Source organism: Eurosta solidaginis, unplaced genomic scaffold (genome assembly GCF_040869045.1).
Source record: "Eurosta solidaginis isolate ZX-2024a unplaced genomic scaffold, ASM4086904v1 ctg00001458.1, whole genome shotgun sequence".
Classification (NCBI taxonomy): Eukaryota; Metazoa; Arthropoda; class Insecta; order Diptera; family Tephritidae; genus Eurosta; species Eurosta solidaginis.
This window is the reverse complement of record NW_027137137.1, coordinates 68,410-91,319: the sequence shown is the minus strand read 5'-3', so window position 1 is coordinate 91,319 and position 22,910 is coordinate 68,410. Positions and strand designations below refer to the sequence as shown.

Sequence of the window (22,910 nt, the reverse complement as noted above, 5' to 3'; positions counted from 1 at the left end):
TTGGTACGTATGAATACAAGCCACAACTTTTTGCGCCTTTGTCGAGATGCTCATGCAAACATACGTACATATATACATACAATATGTAGTATGCGCGCATACTGTACTTTTTTAATGTTGCTCAGTTTTTTTTTCTGGAAAATGATATAAGTCAACTTTTTTATGAACATTTTCAAACACTATTTTATTAATTGAAGTAGTTGTTAACGCAGATTTCGTTAAAAAAAAAAAAATTTCTAAAAGTTTACTTATGCTCTTTTAAATTTTTCTTTCAAAAAATTTTTTTAAAATAGATAAATACATATATATGACAATATAATTAATCTCTTTGTATATATATTTTGTCGTCCTGAAAAGGACGGTTTTAAATATGGCGTCGTAAGAATATAAATCGACGATTACATCACTTATGCTTTCTTTTCGGTCTTCTTTGGCAAAAGTACAGCTTGAATATTTGGTAAAACACCACCTTGAGCTATGGTAACTCCAGACAATAGTTTATTCAATTCTTCATCGTTACGAATAGCCAATTGTAAATGACGTGGAATAATTCTAGTTTTTTTATTATCACGTGCAGCATTACCAGCCAATTCAAGAACTTCAGCTGCCAAATATTCCATAACAGCAGCTAAATATACTGGAGCACCGGCACCAACACGTTCAGCATAATTGCCTTTACGTAACAAACGATGAATACGACCGACAGGAAATTGAAGGCCAGCACGGTTTGAACGTGACTTTGCCTTTCCCTTTACTTTACCACCTTTACCACGACCAGACATTGTTGTTATATATTTCACTTAATACACTTTTTCACAAATACACACACTAGCTGAATAGCTTGGACACTTTATTCCCTAAACACAAATTGTGCTGCGCTTATATACTTTTTCGTTTGTACATTGAGCTACCCCAATCGCATGTTATCAAATTATTGCCGGCAATTTTTAACGAATAGTTACGAATAGCTTGAATGGTTTGTCGGAAAAAATATACTTAAAGGTGTGCATTTTAACACTTAGAAAATATTAAAAAGTGTTAGTGATAGTGAAGTGATTTTGTGAAAATTAAATATGCCTCCTAAAACTAGTGGTAAAGCAGCTAAGAAGGCCGGAAAGGCTCAGAAGAATATTACTAAAAACGACAAGAAGAAGAAGCGTAAGAGGAAGGAAAGTTATGCCATCTACATTTATAAAGTGTTGAAACAAGTGCATCCTGATACTGGTATATCGTCGAAAGCCATGAGTATCATGAACAGTTTTGTTAATGACATTTTTGAACGTATTGCTGCTGAAGCATCACGTTTAGCTCATTACAATAAACGTTCAACAATTACTAGTCGCGAAATTCAAACTGCCGTACGCCTATTGTTGCCTGGTGAATTGGCTAAGCATGCCGTCAGTGAGGGTACTAAGGCTGTTACCAAATACACAAGCTCCAAGTAATTTGTGCGACTGAGGAAAATATGCATACAAGTGAAAAATGTTAACAAAAAGGCCCTTTTCAGGGCCACAAAATATAAATTAACAAAGAGATATGAAATTTCTAAGTCGATGAAAATTTTTAATTTTGTTTTGCAATTGAAACATCAATTTCGAAATTGGTCAGCACGCTAGCTAGGGCGCAATTGAAATTTTTTTATACTTATACTCAAGTATTATGGCGAAGCAAAACTGTAGAAGCGTTTAGTCAGACGTATTGGGTAAATAATTAATTGAATAAATTTTTGATCTTTTTGTTTGTATATTTTGTAGCCCTGAAAAGGGCTTATTGATAATTCAACATTAATGAATGTTGTGTCCTAGTAAATTATCACAAAAAACGCAGCATATTTATTTTTTAGCTGATGCCTTTTTTGTGGTTGGCTTTTTAGTTGCAGCCTTTTTTGGTTTGGCAGCAGTTGCTTTTGTTGCCTTTGGCTTAGCGCTGGCAGATTTCGACTTGGTTGGTTTGGCTTTAACGGCGCCAGTCTTTTTTGCGTCTTTAGCCTTAGATTTCTCACTTTTCTTTTTTTCGGCGGTTTTCTTAGTGGCAACAGCTTTTTTCACTTTTTTCTCACCACTTGCCTTTTTGACACCACTCGACGATTTTTTCTTTAATGTTGCACTATCTTTTTTGGCTTTTGATTTATCAACCGATTTCACAGATTTTGACTTACCATCACTAGATTTAGTGGCTGCAGCTGATAATTTAAATGAACCAGATGCCCCCTTTCCTTTGGTTTGAATCAATTTTCCACTAGTAACAGCCGATTTCAAATAGCGCTTAATAAATGGTGCCAATTTTTGGGCGTCACATTTATATGTTGCACTAATATATTTCTTAATTGCCAAAAGTGATGAGCCACCACGTTCCTTCAAATTCTTAATGGATGCATCTACCATTTGTTGAGTTGGTGGATGAGTGGGAGCAACCGATGGTTTTTTGGGTTTAGTTGCTTTTTTAGCAGCAACTTTCTTCTCAGCAACAGCAGCAGAAGCAGCTACTGGTGAGCTAACATTTGCAACAGCGATTGTGTCAGACATCTTCACTTAATTATTTTATTTAAACGTTTATTAACACTTGAAAATATATCAATATTAAGCACACAAAGCACAAACTCACTATTTATACTTTTTTATACGAGCGCAAAGAAAATGATACTCTGTTTAAAATTTGAGAAGCGCAGCGAAAAGATGGATGACAAATATTCCCATTTCAGTGCTACGTACCATTTACATTTGATAAACTTTTCATTTTAATAAATTAATTAAAATTCAGATATTAAAGGTATTGCAAATATTCATATAAAATTAGATAGCTGAAATGTGCTAGTTTAATATATGAGTTCATTTAAATTGATGAATTTCATATTTTCGGAGTGTCAGGGATTTTAATCAAAACTTTGTACTGATAAAATCGAATTTTTTCTCAATAAAGTGAATTTTCTTAAAATATATTTGTACTAATCAAAATTGTCATTCAAATATATAAAATATATTATATTAGAAATCAAAAAAACTTATCTTCGTTAAGTTTTAACAACAATATTTTATTTTAAAAAATATTTAAATGTTTCTATTGCAACACTAGAGTAACTCTATGTGGTTTCACTTGAAGGCATCTAAAGTTTGGAATTTTAGTCTGAATTGATTATTGATATTGGATGTCTACAACTTATATGTATGTATATTTAAATGACATTTCATGACATTCAAAAAAAATTCTCATTAAATGCTTATTAATTATCAATATGATTGTAATATACATATTTGAACATAATCGGACATCAGAGTCCATTTTAAGTACTATACTAGGTGGATGAGTATGAATTTGTACTACGTAGATTCCTTTTGAATTTAATATGATGAATGCTTATAAGCTTTAAATCAATAATTGATATGGTAACAAATTATAACTAATATTATTATGCACGTAAATGTATGCGCGCGTATGAAATTTTTCCATTGAGTCTATAGAAATTTTAAATTGTATTCCAAGTATTTATTCAATTAAATGCAATTTAATTAAAAAAAAAAAAATCTATGTACATATATACATAAAATAAAAGAAAAAGTTGGATATGCCAACAACACGCGGTGTTCCCAAGCGGTCCCCCATCTAAGTACTAACCGCGCCCGACGCTGCTTAATTTCGGTGATCGGACGAGAACCGATGTATTCAGCGTGGTATGGTCGTTGGCAAATTTTGTTTGCCTAAATCGGTATAAGCATGGCTACTTTAATGTGTATACTTGCAGTTGTGAATTTGTCCTTTTTTTTTAAATGATATAAGTCGACTTAAGTAAATTTTGTTATATACTTTATAGTTTAGTGTATTCAGATACTTTTGCTACTTAAATCCGATTTTTTACAAAAATGAACTTATGCCCTTTTTGTAAAATAAGCCTGCTATTATACACATATTTATATCGCTTGGCTTGTGTCGGGGTATATTCATTTGCATGAGTTTTCATTATGCATACATACGTATGCTACTTAGTGTAAACGAACATTCATACATACATACTACATATGCATGTACATCTTAATAACATATCTTTCTTTTATGTATTGTATTAGAGAAATTTTGAAATCTTTGTTAAAAAATATTGTGGTCCTGAAAAGGACCGTTTGTTTGAATGGGTATTTATTTTGTTTTAATATGTCCGTAAAAATGAATTTAACCGCCGAAACCATACAATGTACGACCTTGCCTTTTCAATGCATATACAACATCCATAGCCGTAACTGTTTTCCTTTTAGCATGTTCAGTATATGTGACTGCATCACGGATAACATTTTCTAAAAATACTTTTAGAACACCACGAGTTTCTTCATATATTAAACCAGATATACGTTTTACGCCACCACGACGTGCTAAACGTCGAATAGCTGGCTTTGTGATACCTTGGATGTTATCACGTAAAACTTTGCGATGACGTTTGGCGCCACCTTTACCTAATCCTTTTCCACCTTTGCCACGACCAGTCATTTTTTCTATTTAGCACTTTTTTTAGCTTTCACAAGAACACTTCATTTGATCACTTCACTTCACAACTAATAGCTGGTTTACCGAAAGTAGCTGCTATTTATACAAAAATCCACAACATTGAGTGAGCTACCATTATGTGCCATAAATATTTCTATCTCATTTTAACTCGCACAATATTGCAACCCTAAAAAAATGAACATATGAAACGTTTTTATGTATTTTATTATATGTATTTTCACACATGTCAGCACTAGGTTTATTAAGTGAAGTGTTCAGTGATCAGTGTTTATTTTAAATTGTGAAAAATAAAAGTGAGAAATGGCTCGTACAAAGCAAACAGCCCGTAAATCGACTGGTGGTAAAGCGCCACGTAAACAGTTGGCCACTAAAGCTGCTCGCAAAAGTGCGCCGGCAACTGGTGGAGTGAAGAAACCGCATCGTTATCGTCCCGGTACAGTCGCTTTGCGTGAAATTCGTCGTTATCAGAAGAGTACCGAACTGTTGATTCGTAAATTGCCATTCCAACGTTTGGTACGTGAAATTGCTCAAGATTTTAAAACTGATTTACGTTTCCAGAGTTCAGCTGTGATGGCATTACAAGAAGCAAGTGAAGCATATTTAGTTGGTTTGTTCGAGGATACAAATTTGTGTGCCATTCATGCAAAACGTGTCACAATTATGCCAAAAGATATTCAATTGGCTAGACGTATACGTGGTGAACGTGCTTAATTCCATATTTTAATAAAAATAAACATTATAAACGGTCCTTTTCAGGACCACAAATTTTTTAAACAACAAAGATCAAAAATAACTGAAGCAACTATCAATTTTTATAATAATAAAATGAAAATTCGTATTCTTGCTATCTTTGATAGTAGCAGCTGTAGTTTTACCCTTAATATGGTGTGTATACCTACTCACGAGTATATACACATTTATTTGCTAAACACATATGTATGTATGTATGCACGGTTGTGTATTTGTACCTTTGGTACGTATGAATACAAGCCACAACTTTTTGCGCCTTTGTCGAGATGCTCATGCAAACATACGTACATATATACATACAATATGTAGTATGCGCGCATACTGTACTTTTTTAATGTTGCTCAGTTTTTTTTTCTGGAAAATGATATAAGTCAACTTTTTTATGAACATTTTCAAACACTATTTTATTAATTGAAGTAGTTGTTAACGCAGATTTCGTTAAAAAAAAAAAAATTTCTAAAAGTTTACTTATGCTCTTTTAAATTTTTCTTTCAAAAAATTTTTTTAAAATAGATAAATACATATATATGACAATATAATTAATCTCTTTGTATATATATTTTGTCGTCCTGAAAAGGACGGTTTTAAATATGGCGTCGTAAGAATATAAATCGACGATTACATCACTTATGCTTTCTTTTCGGTCTTCTTTGGCAAAAGTACAGCTTGAATATTTGGCAAAACACCACCTTGAGCTATGGTAACTCCAGACAATAGTTTATTCAATTCTTCATCGTTACGAATAGCCAATTGTAAATGACGTGGAATAATTCTAGTTTTTTTATTATCACGTGCAGCATTACCAGCCAATTCAAGAACTTCAGCTGCCAAATATTCCATAACAGCAGCTAAATATACTGGAGCACCGGCACCAACACGTTCAGCATAATTGCCTTTACGTAACAAACGATGAATACGACCGACAGGAAATTGAAGGCCAGCACGGTTTGAACGTGACTTTGCCTTTCCCTTTACTTTACCACCTTTACCACGACCAGACATTGTTGTTATATATTTCACTTAATACACTTTTTCACAAATACACACACTAGCTGAATAGCTTGGACACTTTATTCCCTAAACACAAATTGTGCTGCGCTTATATACTTTTTCGTTTGTACATTGAGCTACCCCAATCGCATGTTATCAAATTATAGCCGGCAATTTTTAACGAATCGTTACGAATAGCTTGAATGGTTTGTCGGAAAAAATATACTTAAAGGTGTGCATTTTAACACTTAGAAAATATTAAAAAGTGTTAGTGATAGTGAAGTGATTTTGTGAAAATTAAATATGCCTCCTAAAACTAGTGGTAAAGCAGCTAAGAAGGCCGGAAAGGCTCAGAAGAATATTACTAAAAACGACAAGAAGAAGAAGCGTAAGAGGAAGGAAAGTTATGCCATCTACATTTATAAAGTGTTGAAACAAGTGCATCCTGATACTGGTATATCGTCGAAAGCCATGAGTATCATGAACAGTTTTGTTAATGACATTTTTGAACGTATTGCTGCTGAAGCATCACGTTTAGCTCATTACAATAAACGTTCAACAATTACTAGTCGCGAAATTCAAACTGCCGTACGCCTATTGTTGCCTGGTGAATTGGCTAAGCATGCCGTCAGTGAGGGTACTAAGGCTGTTACCAAATACACAAGCTCCAAGTAATTTGTGCGACTGAGGAAAATATGCATAAAAGTGAAAAATGTTAACAAAAAGGCCCTTTTCAGGGCCACAAAATATAAATTAACAAAGAGATATGAAATTTCTAAGTCGATGAAAATTTTTAATTTTGTTTTGCAATTGAAACATCAATTTCGAAATTGGTCAGCACGCTAGCTAGGGCGCAATTGAAATTTTTTTATACTTATACTCAAGTATTATGGCGAAGCAAAACTGTAGAAGCGTTTAGTCAGACGTATTGGGTAAATAATTAATTGAATAAATTTTTGATCTTTTTGTTTGTATATTTTGTAGCCCTGAAAAGGGCTTATTGATAATTCAACATTAATGAATGTTGTGTCCTTGTAAATTATCACAAAAAACGCAGCATATTTATTTTTTAGCTGATGCCTTTTTTGTGGTTGGCTTTTTAGTTGCAGCCTTTTTTGGTTTGGCAGCAGTTGCTTTTGTTGCCTTTGGCTTAGCGCTGGCAGATTTCGACTTGGTTGGTTTGGCTTTAACGGCGCCAGTCTTTTTTGCGTCTTTAGCCTTAGATTTCTCACTTTTCTTTTTTTCGGCGGTTTTCTTAGTGGCAACAGCTTTTTTCACTTTTTTCTCACCACTTGCCTTTTTGACACCACTCGACGATTTTTTCTTTAATGTTGCACTATCTTTTTTGGCTTTTGATTTATCAACCGATTTCACAGATTTTGACTTACCATCACTAGATTTAGTGGCTGCAGCTGATAATTTAAATGAACCAGATGCCCCCTTTCCTTTGGTTTGAATCAATTTTCCACTAGTAACAGCCGATTTCAAATAGCGCTTAATAAATGGTGCCAATTTTTGGGCGTCACATTTATATGTTGCACTAATATATTTCTTAATTGCCAAAAGTGATGAGCCACCACGTTCCTTCAAATTCTTAATGGATGCATCTACCATTTGTTGAGTTGGTGGATGAGTGGGAGCAACCGATGGTTTTTTGGGTTTAGTTGCTTTTTTAGCAGCAACTTTCTTCTCAGCAACAGCAGCAGAAGCAGCTACTGGTGAGCTAACATTTGCAACAGCGATTGTGTCAGACATCTTCACTTAATTATTTTATTTAAACGTTTATTAACACTTGAAAATATATCAATATTAAGCACACAAAGCACAAACTCACTATTTATACTTTTTTATACGAGCGCAAAGAAAACGATACTCTGTTTAAAATTTGAGAAGCGCAGCGAAAAGATGGATGACAAATATTCCCATTTCAGTGCTACGTACCATTTACATTTGATAAACTTTTCATTTTAATAAATTAATTAAAATTCAGATATTAAAGGTATTGCAAATATTCATATAAAATTAGATAGCTGAAATGTGCTAGTTTAATATATGAGTTCATTTAAATTGATGAATTTCATATTTTCGGAGTGTCAGGGATTTTAATCAAAACTTTGTACTGATAAAATCGAATTTTTTCTCAATAAAGTGAATTTTCTTAAAATATATTTGTACTAATCAAAATTGTCATTCAAATATATAAAATATATTATATTAGAAATCAAAAAAACTTATCTTCGTTAAGTTTTAACAACAATATTTTATTTTAAAAAATATTTAAATGTTTCTATTGCAACACTAGAGTAACTCTATGTGGTTTCACTTGAAGGCATCTAAAGTTTGGAATTTTAGTCTGAATTGATTATTGATATTGGATGTCTACAACTTATATGTATGTATATTTAAATGACATTTCATGACATTCAAAAAAAATTCTCATTAAATGCTTATTAATTATCAATATGATTGTAATATACATATTTGAACATAATCGGACATCAGAGTCCATTTTAAGTACTATACTAGGTGGATGAGTATGAATTTGTACTACGTAGATTCCTTTTGAATTTAATATGATGAATGCTTATAAGCTTTAAATCAATAATTGATATGGTAACAAATTATAACTAATATTATTATGCACGTAAATGTATGCGCGCGTATGAAATTTTTCCATTGAGTCTATAGAAATTTTAAATTGTATTCCAAGTATTTATTCAATTAAATGCAATTTAATTAAAAAAAAAAAAAATCTATGTACATATATACATAAAATAAAAGAAAAAGTTGGATATGCCAACAACACGCGGTGTTCCCAAGCGGTCCCCCATCTAAGTACTAACCGCGCCCGACGCTGCTTAATTTCGGTGATCGGACGAGAACCGATGTATTCAGCGTGGTATGGTCGTTGGCAAATTTTGTTTGCCTAAATCGGTATAAGCATGGCTACTTTAATGTGTATACTTGCAGTTGTGAATTTGTCCTTTTTTTTTAAATGATATAAGTCGACTTAAGTAAATTTTGTTATATACTTTATAGTTTAGTGTATTCAGATACTTTTGCTACTTAAATCCGATTTTTTACAAAAATGAACTTATGCCCTTTTTGTAAAATAAGCCTGCTATTATACACATATTTATATCGCTTGGCTTGTGTCGGGGTATATTCATTTGCATGAGTTTTCATTATGCATACATACGTATGCTACTTAGTGTAAACGAACATTCATACATACATACATACTACATATGCATGTACATCTTAATAACATATCTTTCTTTTATGTATTGTATTAGAGAAATTTTGAAATCTTTGTTAAAAAATATTGTGGTCCTGAAAAGGACCGTTTGTTTGAATGGGTATTTATTTTGTTTTAATATGTCCGTAAAAATGAATTTAACCGCCGAAACCATACAATGTACGACCTTGCCTTTTCAATGCATATACAACATCCATAGCCGTAACTGTTTTCCTTTTAGCATGTTCAGTATATGTGACTGCATCACGGATAACATTTTCTAAAAATACTTTTAGAACACCACGAGTTTCTTCATATATTAAACCAGATATACGTTTTACGCCACCACGACGTGCTAAACGTCGAATAGCTGGCTTTGTGATACCTTGGATGTTATCACGTAAAACTTTGCGATGACGTTTGGCGCCACCTTTACCTAATCCTTTTCCACCTTTGCCACGACCAGTCATTTTTTCTATTTAGCACTTTTTTTAGCTTTCACAAGAACACTTCATTTGATCACTTCACTTCACAACTAATAGCTGGTTTACCGAAAGTAGCTGCTATTTATACAAAAATCCACAACATTGAGTGAGCTACCATTATGTGCCATAAATATTTCTATCTCATTTTAACTCGCACAATATTGCAACCCTAAAAAAATTAACATATGAAACGTTTTTATGTATTTTATTATATGTATTTTCACACATGTCAGCACTAGGTTTATTAAGTGAAGTGTTCAGTGATCAGTGTTTATTTTAAATTGTGAAAAATAAAAGTGAGAAATGGCTCGTACAAAGCAAACAGCCCGTAAATCGACTGGTGGTAAAGCGCCACGTAAACAGTTGGCCACTAAAGCTGCTCGCAAAAGTGCGCCGGCAACTGGTGGAGTGAAGAAACCGCATCGTTATCGTCCCGGTACAGTCGCTTTGCGTGAAATTCGTCGTTATCAGAAGAGTACCGAACTGTTGATTCGTAAATTGCCATTCCAACGTTTGGTACGTGAAATTGCTCAAGATTTTAAAACTGATTTACGTTTCCAGAGTTCAGCTGTGATGGCATTACAAGAAGCAAGTGAAGCATATTTAGTTGGTTTGTTCGAGGATACAAATTTGTGTGCCATTCATGCAAAACGTGTCACAATTATGCCAAAAGATATTCAATTGGCTAGACGTATACGTGGTGAACGTGCTTAATTCCATATTTTAATAAAAATAAACATTATAAACGGTCCTTTTCAGGACCACAAATTTTTTAAACAACAAAGATCAAAAATAACTGAAGCAACTATCAATTTTTATAATAATAAAATGAAAATTCGTATTCTTGCTATCTTTGATAGTAGCAGCTGTAGTTTTACCCTTAATATGGTGTGTATACCTACTCACGAGTATATACACATTTATTTGCTAAACACATATGTATGTATGTATGCACGGTTGTGTATTTGTACCTTTGGTACGTATGAATACAAGCCACAACTTTTTGCGCCTTTGTCGAGATGCTCATGCAAACATACGTACATATATACATACAATATGTAGTATGCGCGCATACTGTACTTTTTTAATGTTGCTCAGTTTTTTTTCTGGAAAATGATATAAGTCAACTTTTTTATGAACATTTTCAAACACTATTTTATTAATTGAAGTAGTTGTTAACGCAGATTTCGTTAAAAAAAAAAAAAATTTCTAAGTTTACTTATGCTCTTTTAAATTTTTCTTTCAAAAAATTTTTTTAAAATAGATAAATACATATATATGACAATATAATTAATCTCTTTGTATATATATTTTGTCGTCCTGAAAAGGACGGTTTTAAATATGGCGTCGTAAGAATATAAATCGACGATTACATCACTTATGCTTTCTTTTCGGTCTTCTTTGGCAAAAGTACAGCTTGAATATTTGGTAAAACACCACCTTGAGCTATGGTAACTCCAGACAATAGTTTATTCAATTCTTCATCGTTACGAATAGCCAATTGTAAATGACGTGGAATAATTCTAGTTTTTTTATTATCACGTGCAGCATTACCAGCCAATTCAAGAACTTCAGCCGCCAAATATTCCATAACAGCAGCTAAATATACTGGAGCACCGGCACCAACACGTTCAGCATAATTGCCTTTACGTAACAAACGATGAATACGACCGACAGGAAATTGAAGGCCAGCACGGTTTGAACGTGACTTTGCCTTTCCCTTTACTTTACCACCTTTACCACGACCAGACATTGTTGTTATATATTTCACTTAATACACTTTTTCACAAATACACACACTAGCTGAATAGCTTGGACACTTTATTCCCTAAACACAAATTGTGCTGCGCTTATATACTTTTTCGTTTGTACATTGAGCTACCCCAATCGCATGTTATCAAATTATTGCCGGCAATTTTTAACGAATCGTTACGAATAGCTTGAATGGTTTGTCGGAAAAAATATACTTAAAGGTGTGCATTTTAACACTTCGAAAATATTAAAAAGTGTTAGTGATAGTGAAGTGATTTTGTGAAAATTAAATATGCCTCCTAAAACTAGTGGTAAAGCAGCTAAGAAGGCCGGAAAGGCTCAGAAGAATATTACTAAAAACGACAAGAAGAAGAAGCGTAAGAGGAAGGAAAGTTATGCCATCTACATTTATAAAGTGTTGAAACAAGTGCATCCTGATACTGGTATATCGTCGAAAGCCATGAGTATCATGAACAGTTTTGTTAATGACATTTTTGAACGTATTGCTGCTGAAGCATCACGTTTAGCTCATTACAATAAACGTTCAACAATTACTAGTCGCGAAATTCAAACTGCCGTACGCCTATTGTTGCCTGGTGAATTGGCTAAGCATGCCGTCAGTGAGGGTACTAAGGCTGTTACCAAATACACAAGCTCCAAGTAATTTGTGCGACTGAGGAAAATATGCATAAAAGTGAAAAATGTTAACAAAAAGGCCCTTTTCAGGGCCACAAAATATAAATTAACAAAGAGATATGAAATTTCTAAGTCGATGAAAATTTTTAATTTTGTTTTGCAATTGAAACATCAATTTCGAAATTGGTCAGCACGCTAGCTAGGGCGCAATTGAAATTTTTTTATACTTATACTCAAGTATTATGGCGAAGCAAAACTGTAGAAGCGTTTAGTCAGACGTATTGGGTAAATAATTAATTGAATAAATTTTTGATCTTTTTGTTTGTATATTTTGTAGCCCTGAAAAGGGCTTATTGATAATTCAACATTAATGAATGTTGTGTCCTTGTAAATTATCACAAAAAACGCAGCATATTTATTTTTTAGCTGATGCCTTTTTTGTGGTTGGCTTTTTAGTTGCAGCCTTTTTTGGTTTGGCAGCAGTTGCTTTTGTTGCCTTTGGCTTAGCGCTGGCAGATTTCGACTTGGTTGGTTTGGCTTTAACGGCGCCAGTCTTTTTTGCGTCTTTAGCCTTAGATTTCTCACTTTTCTTTTTTTCGGCGGTTTTCTTAGTGGCAACAGCTTTTTTCACTTTTTTCTCACCACTTGCCTTTTTGACACCACTCGACGATTTTTTCTTTAATGTTGCACTATCTTTTTTGGCTTTTGATTTATCAACCGATTTCACAGATTTTGACTTACCATCACTAGATTTAGTGGCTGCAGCTGATAATTTAAATGAACCAGATGCCCCCTTTCCTTTGGTTTGAATCAATTTTCCACTAGTAACAGCCGATTTCAAATAGCGCTTAATAAATGGTGCCAATTTTTGGGCGTCACATTTATATGTTGCACTAATATATTTCTTAATTGCCAAAAGTGATGAGCCACCACGTTCCTTCAAATTCTTAATGGATGCATCTACCATTTGTTGAGTTGGTGGATGAGTGGGAGCAACCGATGGTTTTTTGGGTTTAGTTGCTTTTTTAGCAGCAACTTTCTTCTCAGCAACAGCAGCAGAAGCAGCTACTGGTGAGCTAACATTTGCAACAGCGATTGTGTCAGACATCTTCACTTAATTATTTTATTTAAACGTTTATTAACACTTGAAAATATATCAATATTAAGCACACAAAGCACAAACTCACTATTTATACTTTTTTATACGAGCGCAAAGAAAACGATACTCTGTTTAAAATTTGAGAAGCGCAGCGAAAAGATGGATGACAAATATTCCCATTTCAGTGCTACGTACCATTTACATTTGATAAACTTTTCATTTTAATAAATTAATTAAAATTCAGATATTAAAGGTATTGCAAATATTCATATAAAATTAGATAGCTGAAATGTGCTAGTTTAATATATGAGTTCATTTAAATTGATGAATTTCATATTTTCGGAGTGTCAGGGATTTTAATCAAAACTTTGTACTGATAAAATCGAATTTTTTCTCAATAAAGTGAATTTTCTTAAAATATATTTGTACTAATCAAAATTGTCATTCAAATATATAAAATATATTATATTAGAAATCAAAAAAACTTATCTTCGTTAAGTTTTAACAACAATATTTTATTTTAAAAAATATTTAAATGTTTCTATTGCAACACTAGAGTAACTCTATGTGGTTTCACTTGAAGGCATCTAAAGTTTGGAATTTTAGTCTGAATTGATTATTGATATTGGATGTCTACAACTTATATGTATGTATATTTAAATGACATTTCATGACATTCAAAAAAAATTCTCATTAAATGCTTATTAATTATCAATATGATTGTAATATACATATTTGAACATAATCGGACATCAGAGTCCATTTTAAGTACTATACTAGGTGGATGAGTATGAATTTGTACTACGTAGATTCCTTTTGAATTTAATATGATGAATGCTTATAAGCTTTAAATCAATAATTGATATGGTAACAAATTATAACTAATATTATTATGCACGTAAATGTATGCGCGCGTATGAAATTTTTCCATTGAGTCTATAGAAATTTTAAATTGTATTCCAAGTATTTATTCAATTAAATGCAATTTAATTAAAAAAAAAAAAAATCTATGTACATATATACATAAAATAAAAGAAAAAGTTGGATATGCCAACAACACGCGGTGTTCCCAAGCGGTCCCCCATCTAAGTACTAACCGCGCCCGACGCTGCTTAATTTCGGTGATCGGACGAGAACCGATGTATTCAGCGTGGTATGGTCGTTGGCAAATTTTGTTTGCCTAAATCGGTATAAGCATGGCTACTTTAATGTGTATACTTGCAGTTGTGAATTTGTCCTTTTTTTTTAAATGATATAAGTCGACTTAAGTAAATTTTGTTATATACTTTATAGTTTAGTGTATTCAGATACTTTTGCTACTTAAATCCGATTTTTTACAAAAATGAACTTATGCCCTTTTTGTAAAATAAGCCTGCTATTATACACATATTTATATCGCTTGGCTTGTGTCGGGGTATATTCATTTGCATGAGTTTTCATTATGCATACATACGTATGCTACTTAGTGTAAACGAACATTCATACATACATACTACATATGCATGTACATCTTAATAACATATCTTTCTTTTATGTATTGTATTAGAGAAATTTTGAAATCTTTGTTAAAAAATATTGTGGTCCTGAAAAGGACCGTTTGTTTGAATGGGTATTTATTTTGTTTTAATATGTCCGTAAAAATGAATTTAACCGCCGAAACCATACAATGTACGACCTTGCCTTTTCAATGCATATACAACATCCATAGCCGTAACTGTTTTCCTTTTAGCATGTTCAGTATATGTGACTGCATCACGGATAACATTTTCTAAAAATACTTTTAGAACACCACGAGTTTCTTCATATATTAAACCAGATATACGTTTTACGCCACCACGACGTGCTAAACGTCGAATAGCTGGCTTTGTGATACCTTGGATGTTATCACGTAAAACTTTGCGATGACGTTTGGCGCCACCTTTACCTAATCCTTTTCCACCTTTGCCACGACCAGTCATTTTTTCTATTTAGCACTTTTTTTAGCTTTCACAAGAACACTTCACTTGATCACTTCACTTCACAACTAATAGCTGGTTTACCGAAAGTAGCTGCTATTTATACAAAAATCCACAACATTGAGTGAGCTACCATTATGTGCCATAAATATTTCTATCTCATTTTAACTCGCACAATATTGCAACCCTAAAAAAATGAACATATGAAACGTTTTTATGTATTTTATTATATGTATTTTCACACATGGCAGCACTAGGTTTATTAAGTGAAGTGTTCAGTGATCAGTGTTTATTTTAAATTGTGAAAAATAAAAGTGAGAAATGGCTCGTACAAAGCAAACAGCCCGTAAATCGACTGGTGGTAAAGCGCCACGTAAACAGTTGGCCACTAAAGCTGCTCGCAAAAGTGCGCCGGCAACTGGTGGAGTGAAGAAACCGCATCGTTATCGTCCCGGTACAGTCGCTTTGCGTGAAATTCGTCGTTATCAGAAGAGTACCGAACTGTTGATTCGTAAATTGCCATTCCAACGTTTGGTACGTGAAATTGCTCAAGATTTTAAAACTGATTTACGTTTCCAGAGTTCAGCTGTGATGGCATTACAAGAAGCAAGTGAAGCATATTTAGTTGGTTTGTTCGAGGATACAAATTTGTGTGCCATTCATGCAAAACGTGTCACAATTATGCCAAAAGATATTCAATTGGCTAGACGTATACGTGGTGAACGTGCTTAATTCCATATTTTAATAAAAATAAACATTATAAACGGTCCTTTTCAGGACCACAAATTTTTTAAACAACAAAGATCAAAAATAACTGAAGCAACTATCAATTTTTATAATAATAAAATGAAAATTCGTATTCTTGCTATCTTTGATAGTAGCAGCTGTAGTTTTACCCTTAATATGGTGTGTATACCTACTCACGAGTATATACACATTTATTTGCTAAACACATATGTATGTATGTATGCACGGTTGTGTATTTGTACCTTTGGTACGTATGAATACAAGCCACAACTTTTTGCGCCTTTGTCGAGATGCTCATGCAAACATACGTACATATATACATACAATATGTAGTATGCGCGCATACTGTACTTTTTTAATGTTGCTCAGTTTTTTTTTCTGGAAAATGATATAAGTCAACTTTTTTATGAACATTTTCAAACACTATTTTATTAATTGAAGTAGTTGTTAACGCAGATTTCGTTAAAAAAAAAAAAATTTCTAAAAGTTTACTTATGCTCTTTTAAATTTTTCTTTCAAAAAATTTTTTTAAAATAGATAAATACATATATATGACAATATAATTAATCTCTTTGTATATATATTTTGTCGTCCTGAAAAGGACGGTTTTAAATATGGCGTCGTAAGAATATAAATCGACGATTACATCACTTATGCTTTCTTTTCGGTCTTCTTTGGCAAAAGTACAGCTTGAATATTTGGTAAAACACCACCTTGAGCTATGGTAACTCCAGACAATAGTTTATTCAATTCTTCATCGTTACGAATAGCCAATTGTAAATGACGTGGAATAATTCTAGTTTTTTTATTATCACGTGCAGCATTACCAGCCAATTCAAGAACTTCAGCTGCCAAATATTCCATAACAGCAGCTAAATATACTGGAGCACCGGCACCAACACGTTCAGCATAATTGCCTTTACGTAACAAACGATGAATACGACCGACAGGAAATTGAAGGCCAGCACGGTTTGAACGTGACTTTGCCTTTCCCTTTACTTTACCACCTTTACCACGACCAGACATTGTTGTTATATATTTCACTTAATACACTTTTTCACAAATACACACACTAGCTGAATAGCTTGGACACTTTATTCCCTAAACACAAATTGTGCTGCGCTTATATACTTTTTCGTTTGTACATTGAGCTACCCCAATCGCATGTTATCAAATTATAGCCGGCAATTTTTAACGAATCGTTACGAATAGCTTGAATGGTTTGTCGGAAAAAATATACTTAAAGGTGTGCATTTTAACACTTAGAAAATATTAAAAAGTGTTAGTGATAGTGAAGTGATTTTGTGAAAATTAAATATGCCTCCTAAAACTAGTGGTAAAGCAGCTAAGAAGGCCGGAAAGGCTCAGAAGAATATTACTAAAAACGACAAGAAGAAGAAGCGTAAGAGGAAGGAAAGTTATGCCATCTACATTTATAAAGTGTTGAAACAAGTGCATCCTGATACTGGTATATCGTCGAAAGCCATGAGTATCATGAACAGTTTTGTTAATGACATTTTTGAACGTATTGCTGCTGAAGCATCACGTTTAGCTCATTACAATAAACGTTCAACAATTACTAGTCGCGAAATTCAAACTGCCGTACGCCTATTGTTGCCTGGTGAATTGGCTAAGCATGCCGTCAGTGAGGGTACTAAGGCTGTTACCAAATACACAAGCTCCAAGTAATTTGTGCGACTGAGGAAAATATGCATAAAAGTGAAAAATGTTAACAAAAAGGCCCTTTTCAGGGCCACAAAATATAAATTAACAAAGAGATATGAAATTTCTAAGTCGATGAAAATTTTTAATTTTGTTTTGCAATTGAAACATCAATTTCGAAATTGGTCAGCACGCTAGCTAGGGCGCAATTGAAATTTTTTTATACTTATACTCAAGTATTATGGCGAAGCAAAACTGTAGAAGCGTTTAGTCAGACGTATTGGGTAAATAATTAATTGAATAAATTTTTGATCTTTTTGTTTGTATATTTTGTAGCCCTGAAAAGGGCTTATTGATAATTCAACATTAATGAATGTTGTGTCCTTGTAAATTATCACAAAAAACGCAGCATATTTATTTTTTAGCTGATGCCTTTTTTGTGGTTGGCTTTTTAGTTGCAGCCTTTTTTGGTTTGGCAGCAGTTGCTTTTGTTGCCTTTGGCTTAGCGCTGGCAGATTTCGACTTGGTTGGTTTGGCTTTAACGGCGCCAGTCTTTTTTGCGTCTTTAGCCTTAGATTTCTCACTTTTCTTTTTTTCGGCGGTTTTCTTAGTGGCAACAGCTTTTTTCACTTTTTTCTCACCACTTGCCTTTTTGACACCACTCGACGATTTTTTCTTTAATGTTGCACTATCTTTTTTGGCTTTTGATTTATCAACCGATTTCACAGATTTTGACTTACCATCACTAGATTTAGTGGCTGCAGCTGATAATTTAAATGAACCAGATGCCCCCTTTCCTTTGGTTTGAATCAATTTTCCACTAGTAACAGCCGATTTCAAATAGCGCTTAATAAATGGTGCCAATTTTTGGGCGTCACATTTATATGTTGCACTAATATATTTCTTAATTGCCAAAAGTGATGAGCCACCACGTTCCTTCAAATTCTTAATGGATGCATCTACCATTTGTTGAGTTGGTGGATGAGTGGGAGCAACCGATGGTTTTTTGGGTTTAGTTGCTTTTTTAGCAGCAACTTTCTTCTCAGCAACAGCAGCAGAAGCAGCTACTGGTGAGCTAACATTTGCAACAGCGATTGTGTCAGACATCTTCACTTAATTATTTTATTTAAACGTTTATTAACACTTGAAAATATATCAATATTAAGCACACAAAGCACAAACTCACTATTTATACTTTTTTATACGAGCGCAAAGAAAACGATACTCTGTTTAAAATTTGAGAAGCGCAGCGAAAAGATGGATGACAAATATTCCCATTTCAGTGCTACGTACCATTTACATTTGATAAACTTTTCATTTTAATAAATTAATTAAAATTCAGATATTAAAGGTATTGCAAATATTCATATAAAATTAGATAGCTGAAATGTGCTAGTTTAATATATGAGTTCATTTAAATTGATGAATTTCATATTTTCGGAGTGTCAGGGATTTTAATCAAAACTTTGTACTGATAAAATCGAATTTTTTCTCAATAAAGTGAATTTTCTTAAAATATATTTGTACTAATCAAAATTGTCATTCAAATATATAAAATATATTATATTAAAAATCAAAAAAACTTATCTTCGTTAAGTTTTAATAACAATATTTTATTTTAAAAAATATTTAAATGTTTCTATTGCAACACTAGAGTAACTCTATGTGGTTTCACTTGAAGGTATCTAAAGTTTGGAATTTTAGTCTGAATTGATTATTGATATTGGATGTCTACAACTTATATGTATGTATATTTAAATGACATTTCATGACATTCAAAAAAAATTCTCATTAAATGCTTATTAATTATCAATATGATTGTAATATACATATTTGAACATAATCGGACATCAGAGTCCATTTTAAGTACTATACTAGGTGGATGAGTATGAATTTGTACTACGTAGATTCCTTTTGAATTTAATATGATGAATGCTTATAAGCTTTAAATCAATAATTGATATGGTAACAAATTATAACTAATATTATTATGCACGTAAATGTATGCGCGCGTATGAAATTTTTCCATTGAGTCTATAGAAATTTTAAATTGTATTCCAAGTATTTATTCAATTAAATGCAATTTAATTAAAAAAAAAAAAATCTATGTACATATATACATAAAATAAAAGAAAAAGTTGGATATGCCAACAACACGCGGTGTTCCCAAGCGGTCCCCCATCTAAGTACTAACCGCGCCCGACGCTGCTTAATTTCGGTGATCGGACGAGAACCGATGTATTCAGCGTGGTATGGTCGTTGGCAAATTTTGTTTGCCTAAATCGGTATAAGCATGGCTACTTTAATGTGTATACTTGCAGTTGTGAATTTGTCCTTTTTTTTTAAATGATATAAGTCGACTTAAGTAAATTTTGTTATATACTTTATAGTTTAGTGTATTCAGATACTTTTGCTACTTAAATCCGATTTTTTACAAAAATGAACTTATGCCCTTTTTGTAAAATAAGCCTGCTATTATACACATATTTATATCGCTTGGCTTGTGTCGGGGTATATTCATTTGCATGAGTTTTCATTATGCATACATACGTATGCTACTTAGTGTAAACGAACATTCATACATACATACTACATATGCATGTACATCTTAATAACATATCTTTCTTTTATGTATTGTATTAGAGAAATTTTGAAATCTTTGTTAAAAAATATTGTGGTCCTGAAAAGGACCGTTTGTTTGAATGGGTATTTATTTTGTTTTAATATGTCCGTAAAAATGAATTTAACCGCCGAAACCATACAATGTACGACCTTGCCTTTTCAATGCATATACAACATCCATAGCCGTAACTGTTTTCCTTTTAGCATGTTCAGTATATGTGACTGCATCACGGATAACATTTTCTAAAAATACTTTTAGAACACCACGAGTTTCTTCATATATTAAACCAGATATACGTTTTACGCCACCACGACGTGCTAAACGTCGAATAGCTGGCTTTGTGATACCTTGGATGTTATCACGTAAAACTTTGCGATGACGTTTGGCGCCACCTTTACCTAATCCTTTTCCACCTTTGCCACGACCAGTCATTTTTTCTATTTAGCACTTTTTTTAGCTTTCACAAGAACACTTCACTTGATCACTTCACTTCACAACTAATAGCTGGTTTACCGAAAGTAGCTGCTATTTATACAAAAATCCACAACATTGAGTGAGCTACCATTATGTGCCATAAATATTTCTATCTCATTTTAACTCGCACAATATTGCAACCCTAAAAAAATGAACATATGAAACGTTTTTATGTATTTTATTATATGTATTTTCACACATGTCAGCACTAGGTTTATTAAGTGAAGTGTTCAGTGATCAGTGTTTATTTTAAATTGTGAAAAATAAAAGTGAGAAATGGCTCGTACAAAGCAAACAGCCCGTAAATCGACTGGTGGTAAAGCGCCACGTAAACAGTTGGCCACTAAAGCTGCTCGCAAAAGTGCGCCGGCAACTGGTGGAGTGAAGAAACCGCATCGTTATCGTCCCGGTACAGTCGCTTTGCGTGAAATTCGTCGTTATCAGAAGAGTACCGAACTGTTGATTCGTAAATTGCCATTCCAACGTTTGGTACGTGAAATTGCTCAAGATTTTAAAACTGATTTACGTTTCCAGAGTTCAGCTGTGATGGCATTACAAGAAGCAAGTGAAGCATATTTAGTTGGTTTGTTCGAGGATACAAATTTGTGTGCCATTCATGCAAAACGTGTCACAATTATGCCAAAAGATATTCAATTGGCTAGACGTATACGTGGTGAACGTGCTTAATTCCATATTTTAATAAAAATAAACATTATAAACGGTCCTTTTCAGGACCACAAATTTTTTAAACAACAAAGATCAAAAATAACTGAAGCAACTATCAATTTTTATAATAATAAAATGAAAATTCGTATTCTTGCTATCTTTGATAGTAGCAGCTGTAGTTTTACCCTTAATATGGTGTGTATACCTACTCACGAGTATATACACATTTATTTGCTAAACACATATGTATGTATGTATGCACGGTTGTGTATTTGTACCTTTGGTACGTATGAATACAAGCCACAACTTTTTGCGCCTTTGTCGAGATGCTCATGCAAACATACGTACATATATACATACAATATGTAGTATGCGCGCATACTGTACTTTTTTAATGTTGCTCAGTTTTTTTTTCTGGAAAATGATATAAGTCAACTTTTTTATGAACATTTTCAAACACTATTTTATTAATTGAAGTAGTTGTTAACGCAGATTTCGTTAAAAAAAAAAAAATTTCTAAAAGTTTACTTATGCTCTTTTAAATTTTTCTTTCAAAAAATTTTTTTAAAATAGATAAATACATATATATGACAATATAATTAATCTCTTTGTATATATATTTTGTCGTCCTGAAAAGGACGGTTTTAAATATGGCGTCGTAAGAATATAAATCGACGATTACATCACTTATGCTTTCTTTTCGGTCTTCTTTGGCAAAAGTACAGCTTGAATATTTGGTAAAACACCACCTTGAGCTATGGTAACTCCAGACAATAGTTTATTCAATTCTTCATCGTTACGAATAGCCAATTGTAAATGACGTGGAATAATTCTAGTTTTTTTATTATCACGTGCAGCATTACCAGCCAATTCAAGAACTTCAGCTGCCAAATATTCCATAACAGCAGCTAAATATACTGGAGCACCGGCACCAACACGTTCAGCATAATTGCCTTTACGTAACAAACGATGAATACGACCGACAGGAAATTGAAGGCCAGCACGGTTTGAACGTGACTTTGCCTTTCCCTTTACTTTACCACCTTTACCACGACCAGACATTGTTGTTATATATTTCACTTAATACACTTTTTCACAAATACACACACTAGCTGAATAGCTTGGACACTTTATTCCCTAAACACAAATTGTGCTGCGCTTATATACTTTTTCGTTTGTACATTGAGCTACCCCAATCGCATGTTATCAAATTATAGCCGGCAATTTTTAACGAATAGTTACGAATAGCTTGAATGGTTTGTCGGAAAAAATATACTTAAAGGTGTGCATTTTAACACTTAGAAAATATTAAAAAGTGTTAGTGATAGTGAAGTGATTTTGT

At 32.9% G+C, this 22,910-nt stretch overlaps 1 protein-coding gene, 4 non-coding genes and 1 pseudogene across 5 annotated transcripts; 2 read left to right on the top strand and 4 right to left on the bottom strand.

The window, feature by feature from the left end:
- Window positions 1–3,563: 3,563 nt before the first annotated feature.
- LOC137236207 (5S ribosomal RNA) lies at window positions 3,564–3,682 on the bottom strand. The gene has a single exon (XR_010948303.1). It is a non-coding gene; the product is annotated as a 5S ribosomal RNA (ribosomal RNA).
- A 1,109-nt stretch (window positions 3,683–4,791) lies between these two features.
- Window positions 4,792–10,668, top strand: LOC137236194 (uncharacterized). The gene is made up of 3 exons (XM_067758806.1): window positions 4,792–5,190; window positions 10,030–10,060; window positions 10,256–10,668. The coding sequence occupies exons 1-3, from the start codon at window positions 4,792–4,794 to the stop codon at window positions 10,666–10,668; spliced, it is 843 nt and encodes a 280-aa protein (XP_067614907.1).
- Window positions 9,026–9,144, bottom strand: LOC137236205 (5S ribosomal RNA). The gene has a single exon (XR_010948301.1). It is a non-coding gene; the product is annotated as a 5S ribosomal RNA (ribosomal RNA).
- A 3,821-nt stretch (window positions 10,669–14,489) lies between the features above and the next one.
- On the bottom strand, window positions 14,490–14,608 carry LOC137236204 (5S ribosomal RNA). Its single transcript, XR_010948300.1, has one exon. It is a non-coding gene; the product is annotated as a 5S ribosomal RNA (ribosomal RNA).
- Window positions 14,609–15,717: 1,109 nt separating this feature from the next.
- On the top strand, window positions 15,718–21,589 carry LOC137236183 (uncharacterized; annotated as a pseudogene).
- On the bottom strand, window positions 19,951–20,069 carry LOC137236203 (5S ribosomal RNA). The gene has a single exon (XR_010948299.1). It is a non-coding gene; the product is annotated as a 5S ribosomal RNA (ribosomal RNA).
- Window positions 21,590–22,910: the final 1,321 nt, after the last annotated feature.

Coding starts and splice junctions, on each gene's coding strand:
- LOC137236194 (XM_067758806.1), top strand. CDS start 4,792: ATGGCTCGTACAAAGCAAACAGCCCGTAAATCGACTGGTGGTAAAGCG. Junction 5,191..10,029: donor TGGCTAGACGTATACGTGGT/GAACGTGCTTAA, acceptor TACCGAAAGTAG/CTGCTATTTATACAAAAATC. Junction 10,061..10,255: donor ACAAAAATCCACAACATTGA/GTGAGCTACCAT, acceptor AATAAAAGTGAG/AAATGGCTCGTACAAAGCAA.